This window comes from Otolemur garnettii, unplaced genomic scaffold (genome assembly GCF_000181295.1).
Source record: "Otolemur garnettii isolate 467f Iridium unplaced genomic scaffold, OtoGar3 scaffold00008, whole genome shotgun sequence".
Classification (NCBI taxonomy): Eukaryota; Metazoa; Chordata; class Mammalia; order Primates; family Galagidae; genus Otolemur; species Otolemur garnettii.
The window spans coordinates 38,239,491-38,256,010 of NW_003852403.1; the positions used below are offsets into that span (position 1 = coordinate 38,239,491).

At 54.0% G+C, this 16,520-nt stretch overlaps 2 protein-coding genes across 3 annotated transcripts; both read left to right on the forward strand.

Annotated features, from left to right (window-relative positions):
* Positions 1–491: 491 nt before the first annotated feature.
* LOC100943822 (cytochrome P450 26C1) lies at positions 492–7,917 on the forward strand. Its single transcript, XM_003783705.2, has 6 exons — positions 492–798; positions 1,335–1,559; positions 2,051–2,326; positions 3,768–3,923; positions 5,552–5,890; positions 7,540–7,917. Exons 1-6 carry the CDS (start codon positions 595–597, stop codon positions 7,915–7,917), a joined length of 1,578 nt encoding a protein of 525 aa, XP_003783753.1. The 5' UTR covers positions 492–594.
* A 4,231-nt stretch (positions 7,918–12,148) lies between these two features.
* LOC100944147 (cytochrome P450 26A1) lies at positions 12,149–16,108 on the forward strand. Of its 2 annotated transcripts, none has more exons than XM_003783707.2 (7): positions 12,149–12,493; positions 12,972–13,196; positions 13,422–13,712; positions 13,793–13,951; positions 14,463–14,597; positions 15,162–15,314; positions 15,575–16,108. In XM_003783707.2, exons 2-7 carry the CDS (start codon positions 12,990–12,992, stop codon positions 15,914–15,916), a joined length of 1,287 nt encoding a protein of 428 aa, XP_003783755.1. In that variant the 5' UTR covers positions 12,149–12,493; positions 12,972–12,989; the 3' UTR covers positions 15,917–16,108. The 2 variants fall into 2 exon arrangements, with proteins under 2 accessions (XP_003783755.1, XP_003783754.1); XM_003783706.2 differs by lacking the exon at positions 12,149–12,493 and adding an exon at positions 12,505–12,785.
* The last annotated feature ends 412 nt before the right edge of the window (positions 16,109–16,520 follow it).

Genomic DNA, 16,520 nt, shown 5'->3' on the forward strand with positions numbered 1-16,520 from the left:
CCGCTGCCCATCGCCTCCAATCATCACTCTGCGTGGAGCGCTTTAAATATGCAGAGGCGCGTCACGTTGTGTGCACCGGGATCCGTCCGTAGGGAGGGAGCCAATATCTATATAAATGTGTTCAGGGAGGGCCAAGAAGGGTTAAACGACTGGAGGAGAGAGAGCTGGGGTGGGGGTCTGCAGCCCAGGTTGGCAACACTGGTGAGTTGCTCCCCCTCTTCTCCCTCCCTCGCTGCTTCTATCCAAATAGTGCTGGTCCCTGGGGAAGGTGGGAGGTGCCAGCGGGTGCGGGGCGCGAGCGTTCCAGAGGCCGCCAGACCCTGAGAGGGACTGGCGTTTTGGCCCTACATTTGGGGAAAATGTTCTGAGCGTGCCGGCCTCGAGGAAGGCATATTCCCTAAGGGCGCACAGTCACTGCCTCTTCCACTGCCAGATTGTTTTTAGAGCGGAGTTCTAGTCCAAGGTTATAAATCTTCAACTTGACCCCAAGCCGTAGGTTCTTTCCAGACCGAACAGGTGAGCACCACACACTCCTCGAGTCTCAGTTCTTGTGTCCCCTGAGCGATCTGAGCTGCCTGGCCCGGCAGGATCGTCATGTTCCCCTGGGGCCTGAGCTGCCTGACAGTGCTGGGGGCGGCGGGCACTGCTATCCTGTGCGCAGCCCTGCTGCTCAGCCTGGCCCAGCACCTTTGGACCCTCCGCTGGACGCTGAGCCGGGACCGGGCTTCCGCCCTGCCCCTGCCCAAGGGCTCCATGGGCTGGCCCTTCTTCGGTGAAACGCTTCACTGGCTAGTTCAGGTGAGCAGCCCTTTGTTCCCCGGACCCCCAATATGGCCCTTCTTCCCCGCTCCCACCGGATCCTCTTCACTCTTAATTCCTCTGGAGTTAGTAGCCAGCCCCTTTCCATCACCCACAATCCCGGGGAGCGCGCAACTCTCGCCATTTGCCTGCTACTCTCTGCTGCCTCAAAAGGACCTCAGGTCACCGTCACCGGAATTCTCCCTAGAGCAACTTAAACTTGTCCTGACACAACGGGGGTTTTAGGAAGGGGTCTGAGGAGCGTGTCACCCTTCGTCCTGCGTACGTAGAATCAGAAGCCAGGAGTGCGTCTCAGCTGTGAACCCGATTAGGACCCTCAGTTTCTTCATCTCACCAATGGGAACAGGAGCATCTATATTCACACAGGGTAGTTGAGATAGTTGGGACTCTATTTTGTAAAGAGTAACGCGCCAGCCTGAGGCAGGGATTTGTTACCGAGAGGCAACTGGGAGGTCTTGGTTAGATCCCCGCCCGGTCCAGAGGCTCCGGTTCTCCTCGCCGCGCCTTACTCTTAGGGCTCGAGATTTCACAGTTCCCGCCGGGAGCGCTATGGGACTGTATTCAAGACGCACCTGCTGGGCAGGCCGGTGATCCGCGTGAGCGGTGCGGAGAACGTGCGCACCATCCTGCTGGGCGAGCACCGCCTAGTGCGCAGCCAGTGGCCGCAGAGCGCGCACATCCTGCTGGGCTCGCACACACTGCTGGGCTCGGTTGGCGAGCCACACCGCCTTCGGCGCAAGGTGAGTAGAAATCAGAGAATGGGCCATGAGGACATCAAACCGCTGTCCCCGGGCATCTGCTGTGGGACAAGGTGAGACCGAGTGTTGAGTACACTGTGAACACGACCAGGATCCCTGACTAACAAGTAGGTGAACTTGGGCCAGTCCCTGACCTTCTCCAGCTTCAGCTTATATAGACCAGGACCAGACTAAAATGTCCTTTTATCTCCGATCTTCCGTGACTGTGATACCAGAAGCACTGGAGATTATAACCTAGAGAGGGGTCAAGGAAAACTTCCTGGACTAGTTGGCAACTGAAACCTGGATGGGTGGGAGGGACTGTGTACACCAGGACAGAACTAGGGGAAATGGCTAGAGCAAAAGCCGGAAAGTTTAGGTCGGAGTCGCTTAGATGAGGAAGAAGCGTCTGGAGTTGGCCTTCTGGGTACTCCAGAATCGCCATGGACCGGACGCCGATTGTGACCAGCGCTGATCACGCGTGCTCTCCGCAGGTGCTGGCGCGCGCGTTCAGCCGCTCGGCGCTGGAGCGCTATGTGCCGCGCCTGCAGGGGGCGCTGCGGCGTGAGGTGAGATCCTGGTGTGCTGCTGGGGGGCCTGTCGCAGTCTACGACGCCACCAAGGCTCTCACTTTCCGCATGGCCGCGCGCATCCTGCTGGGGCTGCGGCTGGACGATGCACAGTGCGCCACTCTGGGCCGGACCTTCGAGCAGCTCGTGGAGAACCTTTTCTCTCTGCCCCTGGACGTGCCCTTCAGCGGCCTGCGCAAGGTACTGCAACCTCTACCCAGACCTTCCTCTCGGGGCTCCAAGGCGCAAATGGTCGCCCTGACCGAGACAGGGTGCCCTTAGCTCACTCTGCGCTATCACCTCTGCTGTGGGACGGAGGCGGGACCCAGGATTGGAAGGTGGCGTGGTGTGGCGATGGGTCCAGGGATTAGTCTCTGTGCTGACTTCCCAGTGTGACCCAGAGCAGGCTCTATCTGGGACGCTCCTGATGGGACGCGCTCCGGCCTCAGCGACCGCGGGCTTCCACAGTTTGGGTCTCGCTGACATGGGTCCCGAAAGTTGGTCGGGCACCTTCCCGCAGCGGCCCCTTCTGGGCAGACCTCCACTGCTTCCTAGTTAACCAGGATGGATATGGAACTGGCGGGAGAGTTGGTTCTGCAGACACACCCCCCAGTCCAGCCTGGCGCCAGCCCGCCAGCCTGGACGGAGACAGGAGGGTGCAGGCTTCCCGCCCCCGGCCCTGGGCCCTCTAGTTTCCGGATCAGAGAACCGTTGCCTCTTCGGACTTCAGAGCAAAAGGCAGGATCCGGAGCGCAATTAGGAGTCCCCATCCTGCCTTCCTCTCTGGGTCCTGGGACTTCTCACTCTGCAATTGCTTGGTTTTCAGTCGCCTGAATAAAAATAATAAATACGTATAAAGGGTCACGCTTTGAGCATTGGATACATTTTCTGATACAGTCCGCGCAGTCTGCAAAGTGTTATTATTCAAATTTTATTGACAAAACTGAGGCTCAAGGTTAAATGAGTTACCCAAGATCACACAGCTAGTGAGGGCAGAGAGGATTTGAACCCAATCTATTCTGGCTTCAAAACTCAAGTGTTTTATAATGTTTCCCCAGAGGGGATGCGATTGCTGAGCTTGCTCCCTGACTCTGAAGAAGCATCCCAACCCTCTTGCCTGTGCCCTTATAGAGGTTCATGCTCTATAATGGTCTCTAATGCTGAGACCATCCAATAATGTCCCTTAAGCGGGAGCTTTCCTGGTGCCCCTTCCTTTCTGCACTGGTACCCACTGCCCTAGTCTCAGCCCAGTGTAGTCAGTCAAAAGGTGGTGGGTGAACCTTAGCCTGCCTGACTGGGCCCTGTGCCAGGCATGAGCATTGAGACCTGTGTGACTCCGGGCAATCACTGGACCCCTCTGAGCCTCAGCATTGTCTCCTCAGGATGACAGTAACTATCTGCCTTGCCTCAGAAAGGGCTTGTGATAATCAAGACAGATGATGTTTGCAGACAGTGGACAAATTCTGGACCATTTATTGGGCCCTGCTATGTGCCATGAGCTGTGCCAGGAGCTAAGCCAGGAGACTGTGAACCCCAGGATCTCAGCAGAGCCAGGGCTGGAAAGGTTATCAGTGTAAGTGGCCAGACCTGGCCTCCTGGGCATTGCTGCCCCCCCTTCCTTCTTTCCCTGTATATATATCAGGGCATCCGGGCAAGGGACCAGCTGCATCAGCACCTGGAGGAGGCCATTGCTGAGAAGCTTCATGAGGACAAGGCTTTGGAGCCAAGGGATGCCCTCGACTTGATCATTCACAGCACTAGGGAGCTGGGCCATGAACTCTCAGTTCAGGAGCTGAAGGTGGGTGGCAGGAGGCTTCTCCTTGCCTTGTTTCCATTCCAGCAGGTGTCTACACATACAAGCTGCTACTGCCTGGCACTCCTCAGGGTAAGGGGAAAGAGGGTTCCAGTCTCGAGTCAGCCACAGGCACTAGCTGTGTGACTTTGAGTCCCTCACTGTCCTTCTCAGAAGGCTTGAATCCTAAGCCCATCCCTACCAGTTTCTGGCCCCAAATGGCTCTGTTCTCCACCTCCCACCCCTCTTTCTCTGTCACCCCGTGCCTTTGCTGTCCCCCTAACTTTCCCCCACAAACTCTAAGGGGCTCAGGATCAAATTCCACACCCTTGAAGCTCCTCTTTTCCTCTAAAAACAGGGTCTTCTTCTGTGAGCTGCCTTAGCACTTGGCACTTGGCACCTCTGCTTGTTTCACTTATATAGATTTCCTGGAGAATCAGTATCCCTCTCCATGTACGTGTAGAGCATGGTGCAGTAGAAGGAAGGAAGCTTTGGAGAACCCAAAAAGTAATAGAGAGGCTTGAGAGGGAGGGACAGTGAGAAATGGGAACACCCCAGTCTTCTCTGAAGAACTCTCATCCTTTCTCTGGACCTTGGTTCCCCACTTTGTACCAGCCAGGCCCTGACATGGGGCTCAGCTTTAGTTTCTTTTCTGAGAATGGAATTAATAGTCTCTGTAATCTCGATGCTGATTCCCGAGGTGGTTGTGAAGTCCAGAGGAGTTGGTGGGTTAGAAGAGAATGAGCAATGGGCTCGTGAGTTCTGGGGGAGCCTGGTGGGCAAGAGCAGTTTTAGGCTACGAAGGGGAGTGGTGTGGGTGGTCCTTCTGCCTTGACAGGACTGGGATGGGGTGACAAGGCCCTTTAGGTTCTCAGGAAGGGATACTGGACAGGAATCTTAAATTCTGTCATTGGCATCAGAGGCAGACCAGGCTGAGTGGGCCTGACCAGGGAGGGTGTCGGGGCACTGGCGTTTCCAGCCCAGTCCCCTATTTTGCAGGACACAGCAAGCAGTCAGCCTCCAGCCACGTCAATCATTCCACAGATATTGTTCTGTATCTACTCAGTGCCTGGCTCCATGCTGGGACTGGGGAGCCGGCGGTGAACAAAACACAGCCCCAGTCCCTGAGGTTCAGGAGAAGAGAGTACACATTCATCTTACGATAGTGGGAATCAGTGTACGAACACACACTGTGGGTGCTGCCAGGAAAGAAGACACTGGGCCTTGGGATTTGGGAGGACAGAGACAGTCAGTGAGAACTAGGGACTGGAGGTTGAAGCCACCAGTTCCTCCAGAGCAGTCCAGGAAGAGATATAGTGAGCCCAGGAATTGTACCTCACAGAACTGAGGTGAGAATCAGTGAGTTAATAAACTAAAATCAGTAAGGATAGTGCTCAGAGTAAGTTCCACCCCGAAAGGCAGGGGGAGGGATCCTAATTTTGCCCGTGCTATCTGTGACCTTCCCAAGTGGCAGACTTGGACTTCAGGACCTGTGCCCATAGCCACAGCGGTAGCACATCCCTAGATCCCTGGCCTTTAGGCGGTAGTGACTTTGGGCTTTTGGTGCCATGCGGGGCCATGCATTCAGTGCCCTTGGCGACTAGAGACTCAGCGCCCCCGGGGCTGTCTTGCAGGAGTCGGCCGTGGAGCTCCTCTTCGCTGCCTTCTTCACCACGGCCAGTGCCAGCACCTCCCTCCTCCTGCTGCTACTGCAGCATCCGGCAGCCGTGGCCAAGATTCGGCAAGAGCTGGTGGTGCACGGGCTGGAGCGCGCGTGCGGGTGTTCCCCTGGGGCCGCTGTGGCGGTCGGGACCGTGGCAGGGCCCTGGCCGGACTGCGGCTGCGAGCCGGACCTCAGTCTCACCGTGCTGGGCCGTCTGCGCTACGTGGACTGTGTGGTCAAAGAGGTGCTGCGCCTCCTGCCGCCGGTGTCGGGAGGCTACCGCACAGCTCTGCGCACCTTCGAGCTCGACGTAAGTGCCTGGCTGAGCCTGTTGCTGGCCTCCTCCCTCCAGGTGGAATAAATAGAGCCCCTTAGTGTGTCCTGTACCCGGTTCCTCTAGGTCACAAGGTCACAGGAGCGAACATTGTTACCTGCCCAGGGCTTCAGTGAAGGCCAGGTTCCAGGCAAAGGCGACAATTAAAATACACAGTAGAGTCTCCTCATGGGCTGATCAGGCTGGCTTGGAGTGGGCAAGGTTAAGGTCTAAACCTGTCTCTATCTCTGTAGGACCTTAGGCAGTTCCCTCTTCACTCTGGACCTCAGTCTACCCTCTGGAATGAAGCTGCTTTGGTCCTTTCCAGCTCTAACACTTTAGATGGGCTAGGTGCTAGGACTGTGTGAAAGTGTCTCCTTTGCTCTTCAGAACTGTGGGTGTTTGCCTGAAAAGCTGTCGCTGTAGTCCCCAGAACACCAACTCCAGTGGCTGGGTGGCTCCAGGCAAAGAGTGAGCACCTCCATCTCTTGCAAACATCTGTGGCCAGAGTTGGGAGGTGAGGAGCTAAGCTCAAAGTGCAGAGGGAGGCGGCCAGAACCCACAACCTCATTCTATACTGTGGTGAAGAGAGTGATCTCTAGAGTTGGGTGACACCAGAACATTGTGGGAGCTCTTATTTGAACCGAAGCAGTGAATGGTTAGGATGGGGTCTCACCACAGAAAGAGAACAGCCCAGACAGAGGTGAATGTTTAGAAGTGCTTTGGATACTGAATCTGGAATCCGGATTTCACTTGGAAGGGGTGCCCTACAAGACCTTAGGGAAACAAAAGGAGGGGAGCACAGAACTCTGGAAGTGAGCAGAAGACAGGGAGGGGTCTGAACGACCCTCCAGTTTACAAATGGGAAAAATGAGATCTAGAGAAGAGAGAGAGTGCTCCTTGGATTATCCCACGCTGTTCTGTCCCCCTGTTGGAAACTGTGAGTGTTCACCCTGGAACCTCTTCAGACAAGAGTAGCAGCATAGTTGGGGGTTGGAAGACACATCAAAAAGCGAAATGGTTGAGAAAGCTGGGAGTATGAAAGCTGCCTTCCAGCATTTGGAGGATTCGCCAGTATAATTCTCACATGTCCCTTCTGAAAGTGTGGCTACCAAATCTGAACATTATTGTCCAGCTGATGGGTAGAGAGAATGGGAAGTTTTTTATTTAATGCAGAGAAGGGCTTTACAATCAAACTGACCTAAAGGAATGGGTGTCTGTGTTATTTGCCTTGTTCTAGCTCAGGCAGCTGGTAGGTCTCTAAACAGGGCTAGAGCTTAAGTCTCTTGATGTAATGTCAGAACGGAAAAAGAAAGACAAAATCAAACACAGGAACATAAATAATAGATCTCATTGACTGAAGACTAAAATGGGCCAGATCCTTAATTCCAATCCTCACAACAAAGTGGTCATTTTGATCAACAAACTGAGACCCAGAGTGAATGAACACCTGGCCCAAGATCTGGCAGGCCATACAGCTCACTTTGAAGGAGCTGAAATTGGAAAGCAGAGCTTTCTCCAGGCTTCCAGATTAGTCGGGCCTTCCTGCTGGCTTTCGGAAGCTTGTTCAATACATCCACGGTGGAGGGTTCGGGCGTGGTTGCCGGGTACCTTGAGGTCAGGCTGGACTTCTCCCCTCCCTTTAGGGCTGCCAGATCCCCAAAGGCTGGAGCGTGATGTATAGCATCCGGGACACGCACGAGACCGCCGCGGTGTACCGCAGCCCTCCCGAGGGCTTCGACCCAGAGCGCTTCTGCTCGGGGCGCGAAGATGCGCAGGGCGCCTCCAGTCGCTTCCATTACATCCCTTTCGGTGGCGGTGCACGCAGCTGCCTCGGCCAGGAGCTGGCACAGGCTGTGCTCCAGCTGCTAGCTGTGGAGCTGGTGCGCACCGCACGCTGGGAGCTGGCAACACCCGCCTTCCCTGCCATGCAGACCGTGCCTATCGTGCACCCAGTGGACGGGCTGCGGCTCTTTTTCTATAGGCTCACGCCTTCAACTGTGAGAGATGGGCTATGCTTCTGATCTGCTGCGTTGCGGGACACAGTGTGGTCGGTGGCAGTGATGCGCACGCAGCGCCACCCACCTGCAGCTCCCTAGTTCAGCGTCGCGAACCCACTCACTTGTTCACTCTTTCAACAAACGTTCACCAAACACGTCTCTGTGCCTGACTCCAGGGACAAGAAGCTTGAACCACAGCAGCCGAGCCAGAGAAGCGCCCAGAGGAAGGAAAGGTCGTGGGTCAGGTCTCTTAAGACCTTCCCAGGATATCCAAGCAGGGATGGAGGGAACATATTTCCACTAAGTGTTTCGCCTCCCTCCAGAGCCAATTCCAGAAGGGTGCGTGGATGGCGGGGTCGCGGGGGGAAAGGGTATTGCACCTTGCAGATTGTGCCAGAGAATGGGTACACGTGGTAGGATCTGTAACCCTTTTGAAGAAGCAGAGATGCCTGGTGCATCCTACCCTGGCTTTGGACCATAGGAAGCGATGTCCCAACGGAAGACCCTCAGACAGCTGACCTTGGGCTTCATGTGCCTTGGCTACTCTGCAGATCTCAGCAGAAACTCAGAACAGTGGGCGCTTCCAGGGCTCTAAAAGGCTCAACATCACCGGATTCTGCTGGCGACTTCTAACAAGAAAAATTCTTACTTTAAGAACACATTTAATCTCCCCATTTATACAGGACAGAATAGGCACACCAACATGTCTCTAATGCTGGATTATTTTCATGGGAGGCTGACACATAATCAGAGAGGTTTGGGATATTTGTACCCAAAACAGGAAGGCCAAGAAATAAAATTTCCTGGCAATAGTTGAGTGAGAAGGCTAGGGCTTAGCTGGGCAGCTGCTCCCTGGTGAAAAGGCCTGGGGTGGAGGGTGGGGGAGGCCTGGGGAGGACCCACCCAGGGTATACCCAAAGGGGGGCTGGGAGCTGGACAGCCTGAGCCCAGCCTCTCAGTACTTCCCTCCTGAGCACACACCTGGAAGCCGAGCTTTGGATTAATCTCCCCAGGAGCTGGCTGCAGGGACCCACTCTTCTGCTTCCTCTGTTACAGGGGGAAAATAAGGAGCCAGTGAGGGGAATAACTCCTCTGGGGAGCCAGACACAGGCTCCGGGACTCACCAGCCAATGCTCTCCTTCTCCCCATCACTTAACTCCCTTGCCCCAAACCTCTGCACCTGTGGGCACCAAGCAAGACACAGCCCTTTTGCCTCCTTTTCATAGTGATCCCTAGCCTTACTTGAGGGCTCTGTCAGCCTTCCAATTCCGAGGTTCCCACCAGTGTTTAATAATTCAGAGCCCAGAGCTCTGTGCCATCACTCCCAACAGCTCACTGCAATCTGCCACTGATCTTCTGACAGGCCCAGGCAGCTGGACAGGGGAAGTCACGGCCCAGGCCCAAGCTGACCCCTTAGTGAACCAGAAGGAAGCCAGTGCCCTCCTGACCTTATGCTTAAGGTGGATCCCAATGGAAGCCAAAGGAAAGAGAGACATAGCAGGCATGTGCAGGGTTGGTAGCTCAAGAGAGCAGTGGGCTCTTTCGAGCTGGGCTGCCTATGCCATTACCCCGGACAATGCAGTTCATCCCCCATTACCAGTGGTAGGCCCAACACCAGAGCCTGAGTTCAGCAAAGGTAGCAGGATTCAGTCCTGCCCTCACAGTGCTAAAAATGCAGAGGACAGCTTGGCCAGAGCCTGGAGAAACTCAGAAGCAGAGGACCTAAGGCTTCACAGTTGATTATGAATTGAGAGGAGAGAAATGTGCAGTGGGGCCTCAAGAAACAAGGACAGTTGAGCTGGGTCCAGGAAGACATGGTTTACCTGCTTTGGGATCTGGACTAAGTATAAGCCTCTGTAAGGGTGGTTCCAATTTTACTCTAATTGATCGATATATCCTATTCAGTAATTTCAAGGAATATCTGAACTCCAATTTCAGTAGCTGCAGTTTCCCTGGAGAAGGAGCAGAGTAGGTTGTTGCCCTCCTGGACTTCATATGCTCAAGAAGGAGGGAGACAATAAATAAACTAGCAAACAAAAGAGCAAGAATATGTGCAGTGGTGATAAGTGCTGTAAAGAAAATAAAACAGGCCTGGAATACAGAGGGCATGGGGCTAAATTTGGCTGTCTGGGTAGGTAGGGGACACTTCTCAGGGGAAGTGACATATGACTTTGGCAGGAACCAGTCATCAGCTGTGCTCTGGAGGAGGGGTGCCCCAAGCAGAGGCATGGAATGAATATTCAAGAAATAGAAGAAGGGGTGAAAGGAGAAAAGTGGAGGAGTGCTTTCTCCTCCCCAGCTCATCTGACCCCCAGTGTACTCCTGGGTCACTCCTCTCCACCAGCAAAAATACCACTCCCCATCCCACCGGACCCCAGCTTTTAGCAGTAGGGAGGGTGTTTTGTAAACATCTCAGAAACGTTTTGTTTTCAGTGAACTACCCCCTCTCCCTGCTCACCACCACCCAAGAAATCTTGGGGAGGTTCCTAGATCAAAGTTCTCATTGGGCTGGTAATTTATTGACCTCCTTTCCCCCCTTCAAGATGATTTTTAATAATCTTTCACTCTCACATTTAATCCTTCCCTGTCAGACGCCTTCGCAGGTTTCAATGAGCAGATAGATTTTAAAAAAATTTCCCCCTGTGGCAATTTCCAGCACGCAGGCCCTGCTCATCTTGTGACCCGGTGAGCGCTGAACTTGGCGAGGTGGCCCAGCAGAGTTCACTCGGATGTCACGGTCCGGCCTGCGGGGTCACAGGCAGGTCAGGCCTGAGGATTGGGAACCGGCCCCAGGTCACGCCCCCATAGCAAGCTTTGCACACCGGCCGGAGGCGCTGTCCAAAAAGGGGCGGGCTCCGGATTTCTGAGAATTACCTCTAGCGCGATTCGCCCGGGTTCGTGCCGGTGACCAGAGGTTAGCTCGCACTGTTTATAGTCACCAAATCGTTAGAAGAAATGACAATGGGAGAGGCTGAAATCCTGCCCAGAGCATTTAAAGCGCTGACTCCCCGAAACCTGCACTGCCACGATCCGGGCTTGGAACATTGCTGGGGCTATGGGAGTTCCTAAAACCTCCGCAGATTATTTCCTGACCCCTCTGGGTTTGGGCACCCCCGGGAGCGCAGCTCTTTTTAACCGTTCTCAGGACCAAAGAGTTTTCCACCTCCAAGGGACGCTCTCCAAGGCATGCGGCGGGCTTCGGCCAGAGCCAGTGTTCGGTTCTAAAAAATACGTCATTCTGTTTCGTTTTCGGCGCCCGCTGGTGCTTTCGGTGCCCAAATCAAGGGGGCGTGTGGCCCTGGCTGGCCCGGAGCCGCGTGGCTGGGCCAGGTGGAAAGCTAGGAGCGCCTGTGCGCGTTCAGCAGCGTCCAGCTCCAGCCATTGGCTGCAGGAGCGGCTGATTGTATTTGGGCAAAATGCAGACGACCCGCTGCCCAGTACGGGGAACCCTCTGATCAGAGGTCGGCAGAGGCCTGGGTTTAGGGCTAAGCACCTCTCTCACCTGTTTGAGGACAATGGCTTTACTCTGGGTGGGAGCTAGGAGAGAGGAGGAAGGTCACCCTGGTAACGCAGACATACTTGCAGGGAGCTGGGAAGAGTTATTTGCAACCAAAGCCCCCTTTTGGGAACTCTGCTACCCCGAGGTGTAGACAGGTCCGGAATGATCGCCTCCATACGTGTATTAAGGAGGAGGAAGCAGGCACAAGGATGTGTGGTGACTTGCCCAAGGTCAAGCAAATACAGATAAAGCGGGGACTCAGAGCCAGGTCCCTTGAGTTTTCCTTCCTCTATCTCGCCAGGACTAAGGACCCCTTCCCCGCTGCCTAGCTGGGGCTTCAAGCCCTGGGGGCCTCAAAATCTACCCGGCTATGGAGTCGCGGATGAGTTGTCCCTGTGGTCCCTCTCTGGGGCGTCAGGGCTGGGGATCATGATTGTACAGGGTAGCACCTGGGGGCTTCAGGGACCTGAAAGCTCTCGTGTATCCTTAAGTAAGGCCTTCCAAGACTTTATGTGTGTTGGCCCCCTTGCGGAGGCTGGAGAGCTGGGATCCACGATCCGCCGGCCATGCTTGACTCCCCGAGGCTCTCGCTTGCATCCTGGTCCTGGGCTGTTCTGCACTATCTTCAGAAGAGTTGGGAGGTCTGCGTTGTGCTTCGAGTTTGGACCTCAGTTTCCCCACTTGTGGGACGAGGCAGCCGGACGATTCCTGAACGCACTTCCCCTTGCTTCCCTGGCAGGTGGAAGGGAGCTCACGCGGCGCCTGTAAAAGGAAGGCGGTTTGGGTTGAGGCGGCCCGTCGGACCCGGCAGGAGGGATTCCGAGGAGACCGCCAGGGAGCCTGGGGCTGGAATTCCTGCTCCCTGGCCCGCCCCCGCCGCCGGCTCGAAGCTCCGCACACCACGGATGGGGGAGGCAAGCTGATCCTAGCCCCGCACCCCAGGAGGCACGCTCGAAGGGAAGCCGCCACCGCGCCGCCTCTGCCTTGGCGCGGAACAAACGGTTAAAGATTTTGGGCAGCGCCTCGCGGGGGGAGGAGTCAGGGGCCCAATCCGCAATTAAAGATGAACTTTGGGTGAACTAATTTGTCTGACCGACCAAGGTAACGTGGGCAGCAACCTGGGCTGCCTATAAAGCGGGCGCACGGCGGGGTTTGGAGCGCTCGCGGCGGCGGCGGCAGGTGGCGCGGGAGGCCGAGGCGCGCTATGGGGCTGCCCGCGCTGCTGGCCAGTGCGCTCTGCACCTTCGTGCTACCGTTGCTGCTCTTCCTGGCCGCGATCAAGCTCTGGGACTTGTACTGCGTGAGCAGTCGCGACCGCAGCTGCGCTCTCCCCTTGCCTCCGGGGACTATGGGCTTTCCCTTCTTTGGGGAAACACTGCAGATGGTGCTGCAGGTAAGGGAGTTTGGGGAGAGACAAGACGCTTTCCGCGAGCCCGGCTCTGCTCTGGGCTTCCGATGAAGCAGGAGTAGGCGCCCCCGGGAAGGAGGCGACCGCAAACTAGGAGCAGGGCTAGCCGGAGTCGCGGCGCTCCCCGGCGCCCCCTCACGCCCGCCTCTCTCCTCTGCCTTCCTCTCACAGCGGAGGAAGTTCCTGCAGATGAAGCGCAGGAAATACGGCTTCATCTATAAGACACATCTGTTCGGGCGTCCAACAGTGCGGGTGATGGGTGCGGACAACGTGCGGCGCATCTTGCTCGGAGAGCACAGGCTAGTGTCTGTCCACTGGCCGGCGTCGGTGCGCACCATTCTGGGCTCCGGCTGCCTCTCCAACCTGCACGACTCCTCGCACAAGCAGCGCAAGAAGGTGAGGGCGCGGTGGCGACGACTGGACGGGGAGGAGGATCCCATTTGTTGGAGGGGTTCCGGCACATAGATGCTGGGCAGGCGCTAGCAGCGTGAGGTGTGGGCTAGGAACCTCTCCGAGCTCCAGATTAGCTTTCCCAGGCCGAGGAAGCCTGGAGTCTGTCGGGGCTGGGCAAGGCGAGAAGAGCGGAAGGAGGGTAACGCCGTTTCCCTCCTCGGGGTTCAGGTGATCATGCGCGCCTTCAGCCGCGAGGCGCTCCAGTGCTACGTGCCAGTGATCGCGGAGGAAGTAGGCAGCTGCTTGGAGCGGTGGCTGACCTGCGACGAGCGCGGCCTCCTGGTCTACCCTGAGGTGAAGCGCCTCATGTTCCGTATCGCCATGCGCATCCTGCTGGGCTGCGAGCCCTGGCGGGCTGGCGACGGGGACGCGGAGCAGCAGCTGGTGGAGGCTTTCGAGGAGATGACCCGAAATCTCTTCTCGCTGCCCATCGACGTGCCCTTCAGCGGGCTCTACCGGGTAAGGGCAGCAAGTGGGATGCGGAGCTAGGGGCGCGGGGACCGGGCGTCTGCTCACCGCCGCGCGCTTTCTGAGCTCAGGGCATGAAGGCGCGGAACCTCATTCACGCGCGCATCGAAGAGAACATTCGCACCAAGATCTGCGGGCTGCGGGCGGGCGAGGCAGGCGGGGGCTGCAAAGACGCGCTGCAGCTGTTGATTGAGCACTCCTGGGAGAGAGGAGAGCGGCTGGACATGCAGGTGAGTGGTGGCTTCAGAAGGGGCACTGCGGAGTCTGGTCCCCTGGCTTTCTAAGCGCGGTTCCTGGGGCCCCCAAAATGCCCTCTTGGGGCGCAGCTTCCCAGTGTGAATTGTCCGCCTGGACTGTAGATGGGATCCCCAAGGTTGAGACACCGGATCTGGAGAACTGGGGATAAGGCTGCCCGGAACTGGGAGTGTCTCCTAGCCTTAACAGGTTTTAAAGGGAAAGGTGGGATTTGCAAAATGTTAATAAAGAACTTTGGGTGATTTTAATAAAACCAAGGCTTTAACTCAGGAGTTCCTGGTAGAGTGGGAACTTACTCCTTTTCCTGCTCTAGCTGAACTAAAGGCACTTTGCATTTTGTTTAAAGATACTGCTTACTTTAACTTTCTATTAGCAAACCTTATACTCTTCCAGTCTTCCCCCCAGAGCCCTTAGTTTGGTTCTGAATAATCGCTCTATAAAATTGCTTGCAGACTTGGGCAAACGTTGGTCTTACTCCATTTCTAGGCACTTAAGCAATCTTCAACTGAACTCCTCTTTGGAGGACACGAAACCACCGCCAGCGCAGCCACATCGCTCATCACTTACCTGGGGCTGTATCCACATGTTCTGCAGAAAGTGAGAGAGGAGCTGAAGAGTAAGGTAGGGAGTCTCTGGGGTTCCCTAGAGGCTTAGGAAATTCAGTTGCTCCCTAGCCAACTTCTGAATAAGTAAGTGTGCTGTCTTGGCTGAATATTTTGGAAGTGCAGGGTCAAGGGGTGGGAGGGCCAGTGGGGAGAGAGAATTAGTTTTGTGAATAAAAAGAGTGAAATTTTGAGCTGTGATTCCACTTGGGTGATGTTTGGTCCTGTATTCCTACTTCTCCTCTACCTTTTGTAGAAGCATGGAGATTTTCAGATAGGTTTTATTTTCTTGGATTGGTCTGCATGAATAATGTGATAAGTGTGGATAGCTGATCAGTGGTGGTGAACGGGATGGGGGAAGCTTGTCCCTTCTAACTACTGAGCAGCCTTCTCTTGGAATTGTAAATAGTGGATTTGGGCTGAAGGGTGGAGGCAAATGGTCACTAGCTGCTCTTTCCTCCTTACAGCCTCTCATCATGGGGCCCTTTGAGTATAGTCTCCACTTAAACCCTGTTTACGTCTGCTGGGCTGATTTTATTGGAGCACAAAATACTCATTCACCTCTGTATGACTGTTTTGATAGGGTTTGCTTTGCAAGAGCAATCAAGACAACAAGCTGGACATGGAAATTTTGGAACAATTGAAGTATATTGGGTGTGTTATTAAGGAGACCCTTCGACTGAATCCCCCAGTTCCAGGAGGGTTTCGAGTTGCTCTTAAGACTTTTGAATTAAATGTAAGTTATAAGTTCTCTCCTTCCTCCCTTTTGTTGTAGTTTTAAAACTCTCCTGTGCATTGGCTTAAATTCTTTATGCTTTTGATGACAGTGTTGCTGTCATATTTTAACAAGCTGGATGGATCTTCCTCCTCTCTCTTTCTCTTTTTCTACTCCCCCTTCTAACTCATAATTCCCCCCCAAGATGTCTGTAACAGGTTTTTGTTGTTGAAAGTTAAATTTCAGTTTGTCAGCCCTCAGGGCTTCATAATCTTTTGCAGGGATACCAGATTCCCAAGGGCTGGAATGTTATCTACAGTATCTGTGATACTCATGATGTGGCAGATATCTTCACCAATAAGGAGGAATTTAATCCTGACCGATTCATGCTGCCTCATCCAGAGGATGCATCCAGGTTCAGCTTCATCCCATTTGGAGGAGGCCTTAGGAGCTGCGTAGGGAAAGAATTTGCAAAAATTCTTCTCAAAATATTTACAGTGGAGCTGGCCAGGCATTGTGACTGGCAGCTTCTAAATGGACCTCCTACAATGAAAACCAGCCCCACCGTGTATCCTGTGGACAATCTCCCCGCAAGATTCACCCGTTTCCAGGGGGAAATCTGATGGGCACGAATGCTCAAACCTCAGACTTATTTGAAATGTACATATGAGTTTTTATATAGTGTCGTGTTGAATTTATATTTAATTTCTAAATGTATATTATACTATTTATGTGTCTCTACTATAGGACCACAGTCTTTAAATATTAAAATAATGCCTTTGTATAATTTCCCAAATAAAGTGAAGTTTGAAGGTGCTCTTGTATTTAAGATTCTTATCAGGGAAATCTCACCAGTTTAATACTTGTGCTTAGGGTGTTTAAATGTCTACCTGGCTTATTTGTCATCTGTGCATATCAATTTTCTGGGAGGAAGAAACGTTAGCTGTTTTCTTCTGGTAAACAATCCTTAGGAGGTATATATATACACCGAGAGAGAGAGAGAGATACAGATATAGATACATAGTGTGTTAGTCAACAGGTTTTTTTGTAAACCTTTCTATGATAATTAGGTTCTCTATTTGGAAAGTCTATCAAAATTAATTTTAGGGTTTTTTTTTTTTTGGTTTGCTTTGCTTTAGGGAAAGATGAATCTGGAAAGATAACACTTTGAGAAATGTTATTCTAATATAATACCTTTAACCCATCTAACATCTAATAAATGTAACA

What these genes read in the sequence shown, in the direction of transcription:
- LOC100943822 (XM_003783705.2), top strand. Translation starts at nt 595, where the DNA reads ATGTTCCCCTGGGGCCTGAGCTGCCTGACAGTGCTGGGGGCGGCGGGC. An exon ending in CCTTCAGCGGCCTGCGCAAG is followed by an intron (nt 2,327 to 3,767) that starts GTACTGCAACCT and finishes TATATATATCAG; the next exon opens with GGCATCCGGGCAAGGGACCA. An exon ending in TCTCAGTTCAGGAGCTGAAG is followed by an intron (nt 3,924 to 5,551) that starts GTGGGTGGCAGG and finishes GCTGTCTTGCAG; the next exon opens with GAGTCGGCCGTGGAGCTCCT.
- LOC100944147 (XM_003783706.2), top strand. Translation starts at nt 12,597, where the DNA reads ATGGGGCTGCCCGCGCTGCTGGCCAGTGCGCTCTGCACCTTCGTGCTA. An exon ending in CACTGCAGATGGTGCTGCAG is followed by an intron (nt 12,786 to 12,971) that starts GTAAGGGAGTTT and finishes TTCCTCTCACAG; the next exon opens with CGGAGGAAGTTCCTGCAGAT. An exon ending in GAGAGCGGCTGGACATGCAG is followed by an intron (nt 13,952 to 14,462) that starts GTGAGTGGTGGC and finishes CTCCATTTCTAG; the next exon opens with GCACTTAAGCAATCTTCAAC.